The sequence below is a fragment of the Pteropus medius genome, unplaced genomic scaffold, assembly GCF_902729225.1.
Source record: "Pteropus medius unplaced genomic scaffold, Ma_sr-lr_union100, whole genome shotgun sequence".
Taxonomy (NCBI): Eukaryota; Metazoa; Chordata; class Mammalia; order Chiroptera; family Pteropodidae; genus Pteropus; species Pteropus medius.
In genome coordinates this window covers 6416405-6437210 of record NW_024356336.1, presented here as the reverse complement: position 1 = coordinate 6437210, position 20806 = coordinate 6416405, and the positions used below count along the sequence as shown (strand labels likewise).

Here is a 20806-nt window from a genome sequence, read left to right as displayed (position 1 = left end):
GATGCATGTTCACTTTTATCTAAAGTGTTTTATGCATCCATTGTGATGACTGTATAGCGTTCTCCTTTAATTTGTTATATATGGTGAATTACACTGGTTAGTTTTTCTGATGGTAAACTAACCTTGCATTTCTAGAATAACGATTCTAGTTTTTCTATGTTGCTAGATTTGTGTATTAAGATTTTGATTTGAATTGTACCATCATGTGAGTGATAACTAGTTTGTGATTTTCTTTCCTCATACTGTTCCTTCTTAGGTTTTGATGACCAGGTTATACTGCCCTCAAGAGATGAGTTGAGGAGTCATACCTATTTTTCTCTACTCTTGGGATGGTTTCTGTAAGATTGGTTATTCCTTGGTGATCAATGTCTGGAGTTCTGTGTGAATATGTGTGAGGGAAAATTTTTAACTAATTTATTAAAATATGGTTATAATTCTATTTAGTTTTTTTTCTGTTTTTGAGTGTTTTAAATTTTTCTAGGATTTTATCTCAGTGTTTAAACTTACTGTCAAATGTCTGTAGCACCTATATTTGTGTCCTCTTTTCATTCCAAATATTGTTTTTCGGTTCATTCATTTCCTCCCTCCTTCCCTCCCTTCCTCCCTTTCTTTGACTTTCTGATTAGTAAAGTTTGTAAATTTTAGTTTTTGTAAGAATCAGCCTCAACTTTCTTCCTCCTAGATGTTTTTCTCTTTCATTAATTTCTGATCTTTATTTCCTTTCTTATCCTTTCTCTGAGTTTATCTTGATGTTCATTTTCTTACTCACATTGGATGTTTAGCTCATTTTTTAGCTTTTCTTCTTTTACAATGTGAGCTTTTTTTTCCCTTGGCTTTACTGAAATATAATAGACAATTAGTTGCTTGTATTTACATTGTACAATTAAATGAGGTTTTTTTCAGTTATAATTGGCATACAATATACCAGTTTCAGTTGTACATAGTGATCAGAGATCATGATTTAGCAGTTACCCCACTAAATCTAGTACCTCTCTTCCCCTTACATATTTATGACATTATTAACCATCTTCTCCATGCTACACTGTACATCTCCATGTCTGTTCTGCAACTGTCTATTTGTACCTCTTAATTGCTTTGCTTTTCGCTATCCCCCCAACCCCCTTCCATCTAGTAGCCCTCAAACTATTCTCTATATCTAAGTTTATTTCTGCTTTTGTTGTTTATTTTGTTCTTTAGATTCCACACATACGTGAAATCATGCGATATTTGTCTTTATCTGACTAACTTCATTCAGTGCAATACCTTTAGGTCCAATAAGGCAACATATTTTTCTATTCCCTTCTTTTTAGTCTGTGTGTTTTTTAATCTGAAATGAGTTTCTTGTAGGCAGCATATGTAGGGGTCTTGTTTTCTTATCGATTCAGCCACTCTATCTTTTGGTTGGAGCATTTAATTCTTTTCCATTTCAGGTACTTGTACATAGGAATGTAGCAATTACCATTCTCTATTCATGTTTTTGATACATGTTTTTTCTTCTTAAAGAAGTCCCTCCAACATTTCCTGTAATACTGGCTTGGTGTTGATAAATTCCTTTAGTTTATTTTTGTCTGGGAAGGATCTTTATTTATCCTTCAACTCTAAATGATAGCTTTGCTGGATAAAGTATTCTTGGTTGTAGATCCTGTCGAATATTTTGTGCCAAGCCTTTCTGTCCTGCATAATTTCTTTTGAGAAATCAGCTTCCAGTCTTATGGGTGCTCCCTTGTAGGTAACTAACTGCTTTTCTCTTGCCGCTTTTAAGATTCTCTTTGTATTTAACCTTTGACATTTTAATTATGATGTGTCTTGGTGAGCGCCTCTTTGGGTTCTTCTTTCTTGGGACTCTGAGCTTCCTGGGGTTATATGTCTATTTCCTTTACCAGGTCAGGGAAGTTTTCCATCCATAAATTATTTCTTCAAATAGCTCTTCAACGTCTTGTTTTCTTTCAGGTACCCCTATGACATGGATATTTTTCCATTTAACAGTGTCCCATAGGCTCCTTAAATTATTATTATAGTCTTGGCTTTTTTTTTTTCTTGCCATTCTGATTGAATGTCCTTGGTTTTCCTATACTCTATATATTGGTGGTTCCATCCTCTTCTTTATCCACTCTGTTTATTCCATCTAATATACTCTTCATCTCAGATAATGTGTTCTTCATTTCTGACTGGTTCCTTTTTATAATTTCCATTTCCACATTTTTTATCTCTTTGTTAAAATTCTCACTGAATTCATCTACACTTCCCCTAAGTTCATTGAACATCTTTATAACCAGTGTTTTGAACTCTGCATCTGTTAGATTGCTTGAGTCCATTATTCCTGGATCTCTGTTCTGTTCTCTCATATGGTTTCTGCTTCTTTGTCTTCCCATTTTGGCTGCCTTTCCATGTCTGATTCCATGTACTAAGCAAAGCTCCCAAGTCTCCTGGTCTTATTAGTGTGGATTTGTGAAGTAGGTGTCCAGTGGCACAACACCTTAGAGGGGTTCAGCTGCAGGCCAAATTTAGCCCAAGCCTCTACCCCTCTGGGGCTACCTGTTAAGATTTAGTAAGCAATCCACAGATGCTGTGCTTATAGTTGCCTCAAGAAACCACACCATAAACCGAGGCCAGCTGCCACCAGTGTGAGTCTTGGCACTGCTCAACTAGGAGCACCAGACTCACTGAGAACACAGCTGGATGTGGCTTGGGTGGGGCTGTGAGTTGTGGGAGGCGGAGTTTCAGGGAATCCTCTGGGTGAAATGACCTCTGTTACCTGGTTCCATAATGATGACGTCTCATTTATGACGGTACTGAGTCCGCACACTGGGAAGGGGGAAGGCTTAACAGAGGAACAATGGATACCACTGGCACTTCCGCCTGGGAGAGAGCCTTGCCTCCGCTCTCACTCCGACAACTCACTATTCCCCTGTAAGTCCCTGCTGCCCCTCGAGCAGCTGACTTAGTGCTGGTGCTGAGTGAGTAGGTCTGTCACCGCGAAAGTCTGCTTGCGGACACAACCCCTTTAAGAGAGGTGTCAGCTGCTGCTGTAGCCTCTGTCCCACTCAGCTGCTGGGGACAGGGCAGCTTTGTGTCTTTGCCCCCTCCTACCTTCTACCTTTACAGGTTGATTACTTCTCTCCAGTTTTAGTGTTTCTGTTCGTCTAGATCCCAGGCAACTTTCCTTGCTGTTTGTTCCGTATTTCTGTTACAACTTTGATTTGGTCACAAGAGGGATAAACAGAGCCTCTATCATCTACACCATTATTTTTTCAAGATCTACAACATGAGCTTTTAATTTCTAAGTAATCCTTTACCTGTATCCTATAAGCTTTGCTATATAGTATTTTAATTTTAACTGTATTTTCTAATTTGTTTTCTTCTTTGATCCATGAGTTATTTAAAAGTATATTTCTTAATATTCAAACATTGTTTTAAAAATAGTTTTGTTGTTGATTTTGAAATGTCTTTATCATAGTCTGAGAATATGGTCTGTATACCAGTACTTTGAAATTTGCTGAAGCTTTATGACTGGTCCAGATATGATGTTAATATTCATAAATGTTCTATGTACATTTAAAAAAAGTATAAGTATATTCTGCAGTTATGTGTAATGCTCTGAATGTGCCCATTGCATCAGATTTGTTAATTGTGTTATTCAGAACCTTGCTGATATTTTTTTTCTGTCCAATCTCTCATTACTGGGAGAGATATATAAAATTTCCATTATGATTGTGTATCTGTCTATTTCACCTTGCGATTGTTTCCATTTCACTTTATTTTGAGATGTTATTGGATGACAAGAGTTTTACAGCTTTATGAATTTTACCTTCTGTCATTATAAAGTGACTTTTTTATTTCTAGGAGTTGGTATATAGTAATATTTTTTTGCCTTAAAGTCTATCTTGTCTGTATAAGACATACCTCATTTTATTGTGCTTTGCTTTATTGCACTTTACAGATATTGCATTTTCATCAATAGCAAGGCAAGATCCTCCACCGGCAAAAAGGTCACAACTGGCTGAAGGCTCAGATGATGGTTAGAATTTTTAGCAAGAAAGTATTTTTCAATGAAGGTATGTACGTTTTCTTAGACATAATGCTATTGCACACTATTTAATAGACTGTAATATAGTGTAAACATACTTTTACAGGCACTGGGAAACCAAAAAATTTAAACGATTCACTTTATTGTGATATCAGCTATATTGCAGTGGTCTGGAACTGAACCTGCAATATCTCCAAGGTATGCCTGTATTTATGTTTTAGGTATATTCTTATAAATAGCAAATAGTTAGATTATATTTTTATTCTAAATATTGTTTTTATCTGAAGCATTTAACTTAAATTTTGTGTAATTATTGATGCATTAAGTATTGACTTATTCTTATCCTCTTTTTTTGGTAATTTTTATTCCTCCTTATCTGCATTCCATTTTCCGTTCCTTTCCTTGCCTTTGTATTGAAAATTTCTCCCCACATACAGTGTTTTCCCCCTTTTCGTATTCCTGTTCCTTTAGTGATTACTCTGAGACATTTTACATGATACTTAACTCACCAAAGTCTAACTGCACAAGACACTATTAATATTGTTTTACTAAATTTTTGTTAATGTCTTTATTTTCCTTTGGCTCCTGAAAGATGTTTTCACTGGGAATGCTAACATTTTCTCCTCTACTTTGTAGATATCACTTCATTGGCTTCTTTGGATGTTAAGTCTAATGGATGCTCTTTGAAGGTAATCTTTTTTCCCCCTCCCTAATCTGACTGCTTTTAAGATTTCATTGTTTTAAGGGTCTTGTAATTTCACTGTATTGTCTTTAGCTGTGGATGTCTTTTTATTTACCTTGATTAGGATTTGTTGGTATCGACTCTGTATAATTGGTGTTTCTCATGAGTTCTCATAAGTTTTTTAGCCATTACCTCTTTAAAGATTGCTTCTGCTCCATTTTGATTAGACACAACAAAGGAGCTTCAAAGGGAACACATCAAAGGGAACTTCTTGCTTTATTCTTTATGTCTCTTAATTTTTCTTTTATATTTTCACCTCTTTGTGTCTGTGTTGCATTCTGGATACCTTCTTCAGATCTCACTTCCACATCACTAATACTGTCTTCAGTTGTGGAATCCATTAAAAAATTCGTTATTTTTAGTGATTTTTTTCAATTTCTGTTCTTTAGTATTTTTTGAATATTCTTTACTAATTTTCAACCGCCCTTCTGTTTCTAGAAATATATTAAATGTGCTTATTTTATATTCTGTCTGATAATTTCACTATATGGAAGAGTTTTATGTCTGCTTCTGCTGTTATTTTGATTAGCCCCTGCTCCTGGGCCAACTTGTGTTATGTGTTTAGAGACAGTATACTGTGAGCTGCTTATTTTTCTTGCATCTTCACATCTGAGGTTCCATAGGTTTAGAATGAAGAGGAGATCCTCCAGAAGATTTGTTTGCTTTGCTCATGTGACTGGGGACATTGCCAGTTTAGGACCATGCTATAGACTTTGCTAGATGTTTTATTGGATCAGACAAGTGAGGGTACACTCCTAATTGCAAATTCTTAGGGAACTTTTTTTCCTCTACTTATGACAAACATTTATTAAGACAAGCAATTTTACTTGTATTTTATTTTTGATTCACCATTATATTGACAGTATAGCCCTTTGGGGGTCCAGCTTTCTGGGGGACATCTCCTATTGGATGCCTTATATTGAGATGGTAATTTGAGGCAACGAAACTTACCCTTAGGCTCACTGGGCTCAATAAATGGCTGCGAGGGAGAAACAGACTTCAGAGCTCTTCTTATCTCTCCAGGTTTCCACATCCACTTGATTTCTGGCCTGAGTATCCATTATATTCTTTCTAGTTCATGGATGCATTTAGGTGCTTTAAAATTTTATTCAGCATGTCTAATTTTCCACAAGGGAAGATTATCTAGGCATCTAGTCTACCATACTGCCAGAATGAAGAAGTCCTCCTTGAACTACTTAACATTGACCCATTCTTGCATTTCTGTGGTAAACCCAACTTGGGCATAGGTTTCCCAGTTTGGGGTATCCATCTTTTGTATGTGACTGTATTCTATTTGCTATTGTCATATTTGGTTATATACAAATTCTGTTTTTTTTTTTAATATATTTTTTTCAGGCGAGGCAACCCTTGGTTGATCTCACAGATTGCAAGGACCTTGTCAGCTTACAATCCCTTATTTTTTAATTTTTTTTACGCCTACAGCCCCTGGTCTTCCTAGGTGGGCTCCCATCCAAGTACTAACCAGGCCCAACACTGCTTAGCTTCCGAGATCAGATGGGATCGGGCTTGTTCAGGGTGGCATAAAAATTCTATTCTTATGTGAGATTGAACTATATATTTAGTGCTGTCTTTATCAGGTTTTGTTGTTGGAGTCATGCTGGCTAGCTTCATAAAAAGAATGTTATCTATGGCCCTGTTTTTTCCTGTATTGCACTTTGAAATTTTCCTTTCTGGTGTCCTCTCCTCTCTATCCACCTCATGCTGAGCCCCACTCAACCTTGGACATGAAGGAGACTTAGGCCTCCTCCCTGAATGTCTGTCAGGAGCAATGATTTGGATGCTAGAGTTTGGGGGAAGCAAGAGTTCTCTGTGTCCGTAGGTTCAGCTCTTCCCACTTCTGTCTCTGAGGGGCCCCTCACAATTTGAGGCTGCGCCCACACTCTACAGATGCCCAGGGAGTGTCCCCCTAAGCCTTTGCTCTAGCTGGGTTTCCTGGCCTGAAATTAATTCATTCAGTACCTATTTATTGGACACCTACTAAGTGCCAAGCACTGGGGATGCTATAATACATAAGAAAGACAAGATTCCTACTCTCATGAAGCTCACAGTTCATTGGGAGTTGGGAAGACAGTCAACAATTAAGTAAAATACATGGTATGCCAGATGGTGCCAGAGTGCAGTAGAGAAAAAGAAAGCCATTTGTTGGTAGCTTTCTAGCATGTTTGGGTAACTACAAGTCAAGTCCATGTTGTCGACCCACCTCTCACCCTCCACCCTGTTCTTCTTTTTAAGACTTACTTCCGCTATTTCTTGTGCAGTTTCTCACTCATATAAATTTCACAATCAGCTTGTTTTTGAAAAATATTGGTAGAATTTTGATTTGGATCATGTTGAATTTGTAGATTTGGGAAGAACTGATATAATTGAGTTTGCCCATCCATGAAGATGGCATTTTTCCTGTTTGTCTTCTCTATCATTCAGTAAAGTTTTAAAGTTTAATCTGTGAAGATCTTTTGCATCTTTTTGTTGGATGTATTCTGAGGCCTCTTATGTTCTGTTACAGAATCTTACATTTTCTATTCAGTGATGGCTGGTGTATAGACCACTGAGTGTAGGCTTATCTTGTGTCATGCTGCTCAGAGTGGTTTCTAGAATGTCAACCTGATGTCACTCCCTGTTCAGAGCTCTGCCTGGCTCCACTTCAAATTTGATTCCTCACTTTGCCTCAGTGGACTGGCCTTTGTCACCTCTGGGCTTTGTCCATGCAGCAGCCCATTCCTTCCCCTGGCAGACCTCCTCCATGCCTCCCTCTGGGTCAGGTCTATCCTGGGGTTGTTGTCCCACCCTTCTATCCGGTGACAGGTGCCCCTCCAGCCCCAGTCAGGACTCACCAGTGTCTGCCTCCACCCAGATGGGAAAGGAAGGCCCTGGGAAGGAAGGAGTTGTGTGGGGCCAGCCTTGGATCCCATAGTACTCGGGTGTCAGGATGGAAGGTTAGAGCCCCTGGGGTGCCCTGTCCTACCCCATCCTCTCACCTGGAAGCAGTGGCAGTGGGAGGAGGACCCACTGGGCTAAACCAGCTCCTCTTGGTGGTCCTGGTAGCTAGTGATGCAGTTGCTTGGCAGTTGGGGCAACAGAAGCGGCCAGGCCATGGCAACTACGTTACCTCACCAGAGTGGCCTTCCTTTGGCCCCAGAGAGCCCCAGGTAAAGCTGTGACCTCACCCCTAGCTGCTGACTTAGCCCTTACACGTTTTTCTGAAAAAAGCTCTTCCAATGCCAGACTCCGTCCCACCTAGTCTTCCACCCCACCCCTCCCCATCCAGACCAGCCTCCCACTGCCCATTTCTGGCACTGAGCAGAATGAAGCCCGTGCTCCTCCCCCATATTATCTTGTGGCTGTCACCTGTTCTCCTTCATCAGTCCTACTCCACAGTCACAGATTCAGGGACAAGGCCATGGAAAATTCCAAATCCAAGGTTTTTATTACCGGTCAGAAGGTGCTCACTGCAAACAGTGTTGAGAAGAGGTACATTGCACAGCTGTGCTGCAGGCCCAGTGGGGCTGCCTGCCTGCCCTGACTCCCTTGAGTGGGCACCCTAAGGCATTTCACGCATTGGTGTTTTCACTTTCTTTTCTTATAAAAACAAAACCAGTCCTAGAGTAGAAAGAAAAACCCTGTGATGAAGTTTCAGGACCAAATTGAAGTGGAAAGGGTTGGAGTGGGGGTTCTAAGGGTCTGGGACAGTGGCCACAGTGGCTTATTCCCCCCACTGTTGGCAGAAGCTGTTGGAAGTTGGTCTGAGGAAAGGGCAGGGCACAGCTGACAGGAGGGCCAAACTCAGACAGGAACACCCTATCTTCATCATTTTACCACTTACACATACCATAGAAATTTAAGCAAAATAGCTATTTTATATATATTTATATAGTATATATATATATATAAATCAGGCAAATAAATAGCTCAGAGCAGGTGCTGAGATGAGCACCCTGAGATGAAGCCGAGGCCAGATGCTGGGTCTCTGATGTCCAGGGCACCAGCCCAGGCAGAGCTGAGGGTTGGTTCTTATTGCTGATTTGGGGCCTGGTTCTGGGGCGGGGAGCACCTGCACATCCTGCCCCCAGCTCTTCCTGGCCTCTTTGAGGCTGGAGAACAGCCCCTACATGGCCAAGGCTAGGCAAGGGGCTATTGCCCTCAAATCTACGTGGGGGGCCCTCATTGTTCCCCCTCCCCTACAGTGGCTGTAGCGCTAGAGATAATTTGTGTTCTCCTGGGCCCATGGCCCCTCCCAGTCCCTTCTCTGTGGGGACATGGGCTCCTAGGGGGCGGCCTTGCTATGTTGAGCTACAAAATGCTCTGGACTCAAAAGGGTCTATCTGGCTTCCTGATGTCTTAAAAAGAAGGGGCTCTTGCCAGGACACTTAGAAAGTTGTCTGCTAAGTGCTAAAAAATATTTACTAAACATCTCGGCTGGAAAGAAAAGGAGATCTTTTTTCTAAAAAAGTCAAATGAGGCTCCCCAAGAGGAGCCAGTTCCTCCCTGGGTGGAGCTGGTGGCCGAAGAAGGGCGGGCAGTCCAGGGCCCCAGCCAGCCTGCCTGAGTTGTGGTAACTGGGAGCTGGGGTCCCAGTAGGGCCCAAGTCCATAATGAAGGGGCACGGGTGACCCGGGGCACCTGGAGGCTGGAGAGAACCCGGGTCAGCACTTCCTCCTTCCAAGGTGGGGGCCCCAAAAAGTGTTATTAAAAAGGAAGGAAAAGGTGGAGTGGGATGCTGTTAAGTATTAAATTGAGTGCATTCAAGAAAAGATGGACCAGGCTGTGCAGGCGCCTGTATTTGTAGGAGGGGTGGTGCTCAGAAGATGTTGGGGCACATGTGCCAGTCCTGCTTCTCTTTGGCCTCCCAGTAGCCGCCCTTGTACATGCAGGCCGTTTCCCCAGTCAGCGGGTCCAGCCTCTTCTCGAACCACAGCGGAATGTACATGTCGGCCTCCTTCTCTGCTGGATGGGCACAGCGGGCGGGTGGGCAGGCAGCTTCCTACCCCTCCCACGCGGAACCCCACCCTGGGCTCCAGAGGCACCTCCTCCCCACCCCCTGGGCAGCCGCCCATCCCTGCCTGGCCTCACCATCCTCTGCGCCACAGCCCCGCGAGCAGGCCTCCAGCCGCCGGCGCCTGGACATACGCTGCTTCTCCTCCAACCGCTGTTTCTCCGTGTTGGCTTCGTCCCAGTGCCCCTTCTCCATAAGCCGCTGGTCAGGCCGCAGGCGGCTGTCGGTGGGCGCCACGCCCTCCTCGTGCTCGTTGAGGGTCAGGGCCAGCTCCGAGAAGTAGTACATGTTCTCCGCGTTCTCCCTGCAAGGGGCCGCGCAGTGAGCGACCCCCGCACATCCCTCCACCCGCTTGCCCTGGGTGCCGAGGAAGCCCTCTGCCCACGTCCAACCTCCTCTCGCCTGGTGTCCATCCCTAGGAGCCCGCAAAACCCAGCTGCTCCATCCAACCGCTCTTTCCTCCTTCACCTCACGTGCTCCCTCTACTCATTTGCATCTGCTTTGCTACACTATACTTCTCTGGGAATTTGCCCATTTCCTCCACTTTTTCAAATCCATCAGTGTAAAGTTGTTTCATAATATCCACATTATTGCTGTAATGTCGGTGACACAGCAACATCACTGTTTGCATCTCTGATGCTGATTATATGTGCCTTCTCTCTGTTCTCAACAGTTAGGTCAGAGATTTGTCCATTTTCTTCATTAGTGGAAGATGAAATATTGTTGATCCTGGTTTAGGTTTTTCTGCTTTATTGATTTTGCGTTTATAGTCTTCTTTCTACTTTGTTCTTTTTCTAACTTCTTGAGATGGCTGCTTTAGCTCATTTTTCAGCTTTTCTTCTTTTCTAATATGTGCATTTTTAGGCTACATTTCATTCCAAGTACTGCGTTAGCTGAATCCCACTATTTTTGATAAGTATTACTTTCATTATCATGCAGTTATATTTTCTAATTTCCATTATATCTTCTTTGACCTATGGATTGGTAGAAGTATATTTCTTACATTTATAAACGTGGATTTTTATAATTATCTTTGTTTCTAGCATAATTGCCTTGGAGTCATACAATATGCTTGGTATAATTTCAGTTCTTTGAAATTTGCTTTATGGCCCAATACATGGTCAGTTTTTACAAATGCTCCATGTGTAACTGAAGAGAATGTATTTTTTTATAGTTGTTCAGTGCAGTGTTACACAACTGTCCAGTGGGTTCTATTGTTCAAATTATACTCCTGACATAAAAAAATTTTTTTGACTTCTATCCATTGCTAAGAGAGGTATATTAAAATTTCCCACGTTGGTTGTAAATTAGTCCATTTCTCCTTATATTTCTACCAACTTTTGCTGTATATATTTTGAGTATGTTATTCGGTAACGGTCTATTCAGATTTAAAACTCATCTTCCTGGTGAATGGAACATTTATCATATGTCTCTCTTATCATTACTCTTACTTTTTGTTTTAAAGTCTGTTTTGTGATATTAATATGACTACAGCAATATCTCTTTGGTGCTTCCATGGATATATCTTTTCCTTTTATTTTAGTAATCTTTATTTTCTTAAGATGTGTCTCTTGTAAACCACAAAGTTAGATTTTCAAAACTTGTCTGAAATCTTATGCCTATAGTAGGAGCACTTAGTGTAATTACTGATACACTGGATTTAAATCTAATCTTGTTTTTTAACAATACTTATTGTAAGACCTTTATATGGAGTCGATTTTTGTTATATTGTAGAGATTCAGTTCATCTTTTTCCATGTGGATAAACATTTTTTCCCAGATACTTGTAGTGAACAGTGCCATCTGTCCACATGATCTGATATGCCACATTTGTGATATACCAAAGATACATACATCCATGGGTGTTTCCGGCTCACAATTCTGTTCCACTATTGCTTCAAAATACATCCTGGTATCTAGCAGAGCAAGTCTTCTTTTCTCTGTTCTTCTTTATAAATATCCTGGCCCTTTATTCTTCAGTATAAATTTAAAAATCATAATATCAAGTTCCATACAAATCACTATTGAGATTTTTATTTGATCTACTGACTCTTTAGATCATGAAATCTTTATAATACTGTCTTTCTATCCATAAACATTGTATCTTTCTCCATTTCTTTAGCCTTCCTTTGATATCTCAGTAAAGTTTTATAATTTTCTATATAGAGGTCTTGGATATATTATAGAGTCCTTGGTGTTCTCTGATAGGATAATTGGTGTTTTCTCTTAAATTGTATTTTCTAGTTGTTTTCTTTTAGTGTGTAGAAATGCAACCGACTTTTCCATATTAATCTTATATTGAGGCACCTAAGATGCTTTTTCTGAGTCTATGGAGGTCTGTTATTGTGGTGAATTAATTTTTGTTTTTTTCTAAATCATCCTTGCTTACCCAGGATAAACTCAACATGGTTGAAGAGTGTTATCTTTTTTATACACTGTTGGATTTTTTGATGTCTTATTTTGGAATTTTGCTTGTATATTTGAGTGAAAACAGGTAGAACTTTTATTTATATCTACTACTCTTTTTGCCTGGTTTGGTATCAGGGTTTTCCTGGCCTCACGGTATAAGACAGAAGACTATTTCTTTTTCTGTGATCTGTAAGATTTCATGTAGAATTGGAATAATATATTTCTGAGAATTTGGTAGAATTCATCTATAAAATTATCTGGGCTTTGTGTTTTCCTTGTGGGAATTTTTACACTGCTTCTGTTTCTTAAATTATTCATGCCTTTTATTTTTTCTAGACTCAGTTCTTATAAGTTATACATTTTTAAGAATTTGTCCTTTCTATCCAGATTTTAATTATCTCTTTACACTTTACATGTTATATGAAACTTTTTTCATTAATATTTATTTCTATATTTTCTCTTGATCAGTCTTATCAGTAGTTTTGTCAGTTTTTTTCCCTCGAAAAATCAGCTTTTGAAACTTCTTTATTTTACTTTTTTCTATATTATTAATCTCTGCTCTTATTTTTTTTCTTTCATTGGGTTTATATGTTGAACTTTCTGTAATTTCTTAGAATGGAAACTCGGAAAAGAAAAAACCCTCAAAATTCATGAGCTTATATACCTATTTAAGGCAATGCATTTCCTTCAAAGCACTGTCTTTGTTACATCTAGCCAGTTTGTTATCTTTTCATTCTCATTCAGTTCCAGGTATTTAAAATTTTTCCATTCTAATTTATTACCCATGATTTCTTTAGCAACTTAAAAATTTTTCCAAATATGTGGGGACTTTTTGTCATCTTCATCATACCTTCTAACTTATCGTAGATCATGGTCTGTATGCTAGCTACCCTCTGTAAATTTGTTGAGGCTTTCTTTAGGATTTAGTGTATGACTGATTGATTTTTGCATACGTTCCATGTATACTAGAGTAAAAAGTATGTTCTCTGATTGTTGCAATCATGTTTATATATTTCCTGTATTGTTTCAATCTCCTTCATGTCATTGCTGTTTTTTTCCCACAGTTCACCTATTAATAATATATGACAGGGGTATACTGAAGTCTCTCAAACTCCTACTGTAGCAATGGTTTTATCAGTTTCTTCCTTTATACCAATATATACTTTGTATATTTGTAGATTTTCATCACGTGCATAATGTTTGAAACTATTATATCTTCTTGAAGAACGCAACCTTTTATCATGTAGTAACTCTTCCATCTCTAATAATGCTTTTGTCTTAAAGTCTCTTTTACCTGATAGTAATACAGCTATTACAGCTTTTTTGGTTAGTATTTTTGTGATATGTTTATCTTTCACTTTCAGCCATTGCACATCTTCATGTTCTGGATATCTCTTAAAAGGTGCATGTATCTGGATTTTAAAAAATCCTATCCGTCAGTATTTCGCTTTTTAACTGGTGAGTTTCATCTATTTATAGTTATTATTCTTGGACCTATTTCTACTGTGTTAATTTACTGTTTTTGTCCTACTTTTTCTCTTAAATCCCTTCTTGCTATTTTAAAAAAAAAATCTTATATCCTTTTTTTCCTTTTAATAAGAACTTAGCATTCCGTCACATCTGCCGGTGTCTTCTATCTCCCCAAACCGTCACATTAACATTATCTACTCTTTTAATTCTGTGTTATGGGAATATTTCCTATTTTCTTTGGTATGTATTATAGCACCTTCTGGATTTTTTTTTCTCCCTTTTAAAGTACTGTGCCCAGTACCATTTTCATTGTGGGTTTTTGTGTGGCACACTTTCTGAGGCTGTTCCCTGAGGACATGTTTTTATTATGCCCTCATATTTGAATGATAGCTTGGCTGGATAGAAAATTTTACCTTGTAATTTCATTTTCTTCATTACTTTGAAAATATTACCCCAGCACTGGCTATTGAAAAATCTGATGTCAATCTGATTCTTCATCCTTGACTGACATCATTTAGTCCTCTCTGGAAGCTATTAGAATTTTTCTCCGTGGTATTCTTAATTTTCACTATGGTGTGGTCTAGGCAGAAGTTTTTCTTTCTCTCTTGTCTCTGGAGCTCTACTGGCCCTTTCAGCCTGAGGTCTTTCACTATCTTTTTATTTTGGGAAGTTCCTCTCCATTTCTTTAACTATTTCTCCTCTCCACTTTTATTTCTTTTCTTTCCTACTGGGATTCCAATTGAATATATTATTTTAGTGGTTACTCTAGGAATTACAATATGTATACTTTATACACTCAAAAGTTAATGCACATCTTGACCCTTTTCTTGGGTAGCATGAAGGCTTTAAAAAAGTTTCTTTCCATTTAACCCTTTTCTGACTTACATGATCACACAGTTGTATTTTATGCTTAGGTTTTAAACCCCACATTATTATTTATGATTATTCACTGCTCGCTTAGCTTCACAAAGTTTCTTTATTCATTCATTCATTTTAAATCTTCCATCTGGGATCAGTTTCCTTCTGTTGGAGGTATATCCTTTAGTGCAGGTCTGCTGATGGCAAATTGAGTTTTATTTGTCTGAAAATGTCTATTTTAACTTTACTCTGTAAAGATGTTCTTGATGGGTGTATAATTCTAGGCTGGCAATAAGTCCTCACATGGAAGATCGCATCTGACTGTCTTCGGGCTCCCATTATTACTGATGAGGTGACAGCTGTCAGTCTGCTATTCCTTGGGAAGTAATGTCTTTTAAAAATCTGGCTGCTTAATATTTTCTTTTTGGTTTAGCTTCAACAGTTTCACTGTATAAATTTAGGTGTAGAACATTCTCCATTGTTTTCTCTTCAGATATGGTCGCTTTCCTTCCAGACTAAATTCCACTCTCAACTTGGACATGCCAGGGATGCCCTGGAGACTTGACCGAGGTTCTGCACTCTCATGGGCTCCCAGGACTGCTGAGGACACTGCTTCAGAGACTCACTCTGGGTTACTAGGTGGTAAGCCCTCTCTAGCTTCCCTTTTCCAGGTTTTGTCTCTTTATCTGAAGTGTTTGGTTACTTCTTCTGACCTATATTTACTCTGTAGATTCCATTAAACCTTCCCATGGAGTTCTCAATTTCAATTATTTTATTTTTCCTTTGTAGAATTTCTGTTTTGCTGTCTTTGGGGTTTGTCGTGCCACTTTTTATAGTTTTCTGTTTCTTGGTTTTCATTCCTTGGACTGTGGGGACTCTGTCCTGTCAGCCTGTTTGAAGTCTCTGCATAGGACTTGCTAACATCAGATAATGTCACCTAGTTACAGCTGAATGTCTGGCTGAGCAGGGTCCCCTGCCTGTCCAATGCCCACTTGCCTCCTTCTCCTTGCCTGGTCTTTGCCCTGCCCCGCCGCCCTCAGAGGCCCCTTGCAGCCCCACTCACGGCAAGGGGTACTTCTTCCATAGTAGCTTGGCCGGCAGCGTCTGGTACACTGTCTTCTGCTTCCCATCCAGGCTGGGGCTGCTGGGGCTACTTTGTACAATCTTGGCGCACTCTATCTGTTCGTCCCAGGAGCCTGACAGCACGTAGTGGGCCTTGCCCTGGCCGTCACTCACCACGCCTGTCACCTGTGGACATTGGCAGGACCAGCATAGGGACAGGCCCACTCTGGGTCCTCTGAGGCTATGAGAGGTGGCCTTGCTTACCTTCCGGGCTACCTCTTTGGAGAAGTAGCTGTAGGGCAAGAACTTCAGCTGGCACCGGTCCTTGGTCTTATGGTTCACAATCTCAATGTCCCCTGTCTGGTGAGGGAAGGTAGTGTTCAGTGGTCTGTCTCCGGGCTACATGCCCCCACCCCGAAGGCACCCCCTGACCTGGTCGATCCAGAGCTTGCCCACAATGATGTTATGCACAGTAGAGGTACTTTTCCTCCATACGTAGTGATTCCCACTGGCCTGGAATTCTAAGTGGATGGCACCTGGAGGCCAGATGTAGTGTCAGAGGTCATGACCCACCATGCTGGACCCCAGCCAGCCTGCCAGCCCACAGTCCCAGGGTCCTGAGAACTGGAAGTAGGATTCATGCAGTCTGGGGAAGGGACACACTGGCCAGGGAGGTATTTAGGAAGCCTGTGGGGTGGGGCTGAGAACATACCTACAGGGAGACTAACGTCACCCCTGAGGCCCCAAGCTGGCTTCTAGGTTGGCAAAACCCTCTCTCTTATCCAGAATGTCTTTCTTCCCTGGGAGAACACATGGTCCCAACTCACCTAGCGGCATGATGGAGAGATATTTCCCCCGGAACTTGCTGGAGATGGTGATCTCCTGCCAGAGGCTCCAGCCATTCTTGGAGAACACGTAGTGTGCGGCTGATGGAGGATGGTGGCTCACCTGAGACCAGACCCACAGGACATGAACATCTGCTGGACATGGGCCCAGGCCAGCCGGGAGGAACACCTGCCCTGTGCCCAGTATGAACAGCTCTGTGGCCCTGACAGCAGGTCTAGCTGCTACTCTGGGGGCCACAGATCCATGACAGTGCTCCAGGCAGAAAGGCAAGGGCATGGCAGTGAGTGCAGTCTGGGCAGCTGTCCTAGGCCTGCCCCAACCTGCTGTGGTCGTAAGACGAGGACTGGGGTGTCTCTATGTCTGACTCTTGGGCTGTGAAATGGAGATGATGACAGAGCCTGTGTCTTCAGGATGTCATGGTACCTGTGACAGGCCGTGCTGAGGGCTGATAAAGTGGGTGTTACTCTCTTCCATGGGCTTCCATGCCTACTTTCTAGTTAACCTCCCCACTCGCCAGCAAAGGGGCATATCTGCTGTGCTGTGTTACATGGAAAAGGCCCAGACTGAGGAAGCCTTTTTAACCAAGGGACAGAGTTGGGCCCTGCCTCCTGGCCAGCCTGGCTCCAATATGGGAGTCCAGGTAGGTGACCTGCTCTGGGCCCACCCACATTGGGGCCCCTAGCACCTCCACCCCTTCCTCTCACAGCATTGTGTACCCCTGATCACTGTCTTTCTGCCAGGACACCACCATCAACTTTCCCTTATCTGTTCTCCCTCATTTCTGTGACTCCTTTGGGCACAGGGTCCTAGAGCTCAGCTTCTCCTCAGCCCCCTCACTCTCCAGGGTACTTCATTGCTATCTCATGGCATCAGTCATGCCCCTGCCCCAGAACTGCAGCTGTACCCTCCAGCTGCCCACTGGACACCTCCACTCAGATCGCTTCTCAGACTGATCAGAGCTCCTGATGCCCTTGCCTGCATCTCTCATCTCCCATCTCTGTAAGTGGCAGCCCCACTTTCTTCCTACATCTTAGAAGCACAAGCCAAACCTGCCACCCACTCCTGTGCAAAGGGTGAGTGTCCCTGAGCCTGCCCGTTGCATACACCAGGGCCCCCACACACTCACTAGAGCTTACCCAACTGGCAAACTCAGGGATGTGTGACCCCCAGGGCTGGCCCTGGGGCTCCGTGTTATCGCTTCCCTCTCAGGCAGTTGATCTGGTCTCTCTAGCTGCTCATACCAAATGCTTTGGAGTCAGCGCTGGCCCCTTTTTCTCACGTTCCTAATCGAATCATAAGCAAATCCTGGCTGTTCTTTCTTCAAAACGTATCTAGAATCAGCCCCTTCCCTACTCCCACTTCCCCAGGCCACAGTACATGATGCAAAGGCCTCCCTGCTCCATCCTTATGCCCCACACTCCACTCTCCATGGCAGCCCCATTAAACAAGTCCGAGTGTCATGCCTCTTCCATCTGCCAGAGTCCGCCAGCTGCCCGCCTAACTTCCTCTCTCTCTGCCTTCCCTCACTCTCTCTGCATCAGCCAAACTGCTCCTTGACCAGCTCCTTTCTAAAAGAACCAGAACCATCCAACATACACAGTACCTGCCCCTGCCCCCCAGGCCATAAGAACAGTCATTTTTCAGCTGGCTGTACCCTCAACACCTGAATAGCATCTGGCACATCATGGGCACTTGATCCAACTCTGCTGAATGAAGAAATGCATTCACACAGTAGTTCGGGCCAAGAACCTAGGGTCACCTTTGCTGCCTTCCCCTGCTTCTTTCTCTCTCTCCACATCCAGAGCATCAGCAGATCCCTAGGTTCCACCTTCTCAACATGCCCAGGCTCTGACCTTCCCTGATCTGGCCACCACAGCTGCCTCCTACAGGTCCACATAGCAGCAGAGCATGCCTTTTAAACTCACCACTGGATTGTGAACCGTCTGCTTTCTGAGCTCAACCCCAGGGCCCAGAGCTGTGCCTGGCACACAGGAGGTACAGTGGCAGCCTGACCTGGAAGCTCTATTCTGGACACCTTCTTGCATACCTGCCTGGGCCCTCCCAGCACCTACTGAGGCACCAAGAGAATCAGCCCTCTTCACACAAGGACACCATAGCTCAGGTTAAGATGCCAGTGCTGAGGCTCCCAGCCTGTGGCACCCACTTTTGTCTCTGCCCCGTGGGGATACTGTGTGTCTTTGCTGGGAAGGCATGGAGGTAAGTTGACCGCATGTCCCAGGGCAGGACCTCTGGAGCCTCATACTCTAGGCCTCCACTGTCACTGACGGGGGCCCTTGGGGCACAGATTCCTCTCTGCCAGCTCAGTGGTGACCCCATGCTCCAAACCACCCAGACTCCCCAACAGCACCCTGCAAAGGTCCCCCGACCACTGCTCCATGGTTCCTGGCTGGGACAGGAGTCCTCCCCTTCCCCTCACACTGTCCTCATCAAGCTATTCTCTCAGTGCAGCCCTCACCATGTCCAGGAGGTCTGCTAGGACAGTGTGCCCCTGGGCCTGGGCCTGTCTTTGCCACAGGAGGCCAAGATGCTTGATTGGACCCCAGATTGATGGCCCTTTGGGAATGGGCATGTCAGGGTCAGAGGCTGCTTCCCATTTGTCTCATTCCAGCCTCCAGGCCTGGCAGGAGCAGCTTGGCTAGAGTGTGAGTCAAGGGCCTCACCTGCTCGCAGAGGGAGCGCAGGCCCATGTCATCGAGGCGGTCCAGCTCGAAGGTCTCCCCCAGCATGGGGTTGAAGGGCTTGGCGATGCGGTGCACAGTGGTGGAGTAGGAGGACACAGAGAAGGCGGCCACCAGGCACATCTGCTCCACGGAGCTGGTGCAGTGCACCGCCTTGTCCAGCAGGTGGTGGTACTCCAGGTCCTCTGTCAGCCGCTGGAGCATGGACAGGGGCTCGTTGAAGTTGACCTGAGGGCAGGCGGGTGGTCAGGCCGAGGTGTCCAGCTGAGAGAGTTGCTCCCAGCACAGACATGAGGTCAGCATAGCACCCTTGCTTTCCTCAGCTGTTCAGGAACATTGCTGCTCAAACGACACCTTCAGGGAGGTTCCTCAGGTGACTCCTAACACCACAGCCCTACTTGCTCGTCTGCCCGGCCTCTCCTGCCTCGGTTTTCTCCACAGCCCTCACCACTTCCTGACCTGCTGTGTCTTGTACTCTTGCATTATGTTTGCTGCCAGTCTCCCCTCCCAGGATGTAAACGCCAGGAAAGTCAGGGTTTCTGACTTGTTTGACACGGAATCACAGGAATCAGTTACTGAATGAATAATGGACAAAGTGGGTCTTTCTCATATTCTGAGCCATTATGCAAGTGTTCTGTCAAGTGCTCCTGTGCAGGGCCCCCCATCTCAGCCTCAGATAGGGCAGAGTTACCCGCCCCCTGTGGTGCTGGGTTGCGTCCCTGGGCTGGCCATCAGGCAGGGTCTTCCTGTGTGCTCTCATTTCATCCTCCCAGACACTCTGAAGTGGATGCTTTTATTCTCCCCACTTTGCAGATATGGACACACAGGCCAGAGATGTGAAGGGACTCATCTCGGGTCACACAGTAAAACCAAGTCTGGCCGGGAGCCCTTAAGCTCTTCCTTGGCTGAGGTGCCATTACAGCCTGGCAGCATGAGGATGCCTGCCCTGCCATCAGTCTGCTGTATGACCTTGTTGAGGTGGACACCAGGGACAGCTCCCAGCACAGAGGAGGACCTGCCTGTCCACCTACTCCCCAGTCCTGCCATACCCCATCTACGAGGCCAGACAGCAGGATATGGTGAGGCCCCGTCAGATGCAGTGGTGCTTTGGGGTTCCCCATGTCTCTGACCAATGCATAGGTCCTCCCTGGCTCCTTCCCTCAGGGCCTGAGGCCTCTGCTCTTGGGACACGATTCAATAATTCATTACACGCTTCCCAGATGTCATTAAGAAAATGACGCCTAGGGCTGCCTGTGTTTGACACGAGGCATTACTTCTAGTCCACGCACAAGGAAACAGCCCCAGGGGACCCAGTGAGGCCGTCCTGCCCGAGCACCTACTGGCATGGGGATCTTGGAGAGCTCCCGGCCGATGCAGTTCTTCATGATGCTCCAGAGATTAAGGCTGTAGTTGGGCTTGTCGGGGATGCGGACTCGCCTCTTGACTTTGGGGGGGTCCTTGGGCACAAGCGAGGCACCATCCAGCACCTGCCAGAGAAGCAGAGTGCACATCAGCAGAGGCCATAGCCTCCCTTGGCCCTCCACACTTTGCCCAGGGCAGTCTGAGGACCAGTTGGCCACTTGGACACTGCTGGCAGGAGGGGTAGGCTGGCTCTGCCTAAACCATCAGATGAAGGCAGACCAGGGACCTGAAGGCAGCCAGGGCACTGGGCCCACACTGGGG

At 43.8% G+C, this 20806-nt stretch overlaps 1 protein-coding gene and 1 pseudogene across 3 annotated transcripts in view; both read right to left on the bottom strand.

Annotated features, from left to right (window-relative positions):
* Positions 1–6203: 6203 nt before the first annotated feature.
* Positions 6204–6316, bottom strand: LOC120602027 (uncharacterized; annotated as a pseudogene).
* Positions 6317–8190: 1874 nt separating this feature from the next.
* Positions 8191–20806, bottom strand: part of OSBP2 (oxysterol binding protein 2) — a 160712-nt gene continuing 148096 nt past the window's right edge. For 2 of the 3 annotated variants that reach the window (XM_039861751.1, XM_039861752.1), the window contains 8 exons: positions 20464–20610; positions 19106–19351; positions 16406–16526; positions 16011–16114; positions 15843–15938; positions 15580–15764; positions 9858–10084; positions 9482–9731 (listed from right to left, as the gene is read on the bottom strand). In XM_039861751.1, the coding sequence (XP_039717685.1) occupies positions 9586–9731; positions 9858–10084; positions 15580–15764; positions 15843–15938; positions 16011–16114; positions 16406–16526; positions 19106–19351; positions 20464–20610 (1272 nt within the window). In that variant the 3' untranslated portion in view covers positions 9482–9585. Of the gene's footprint in view, positions 9732–9857; positions 10085–15579; positions 15765–15842; positions 15939–16010; positions 16115–16405; positions 16527–19105; positions 19352–20463; positions 20611–20806 lie in introns of all 3 variants that reach the window. The other variant, XM_039861750.1, reaches the window with a different exon arrangement.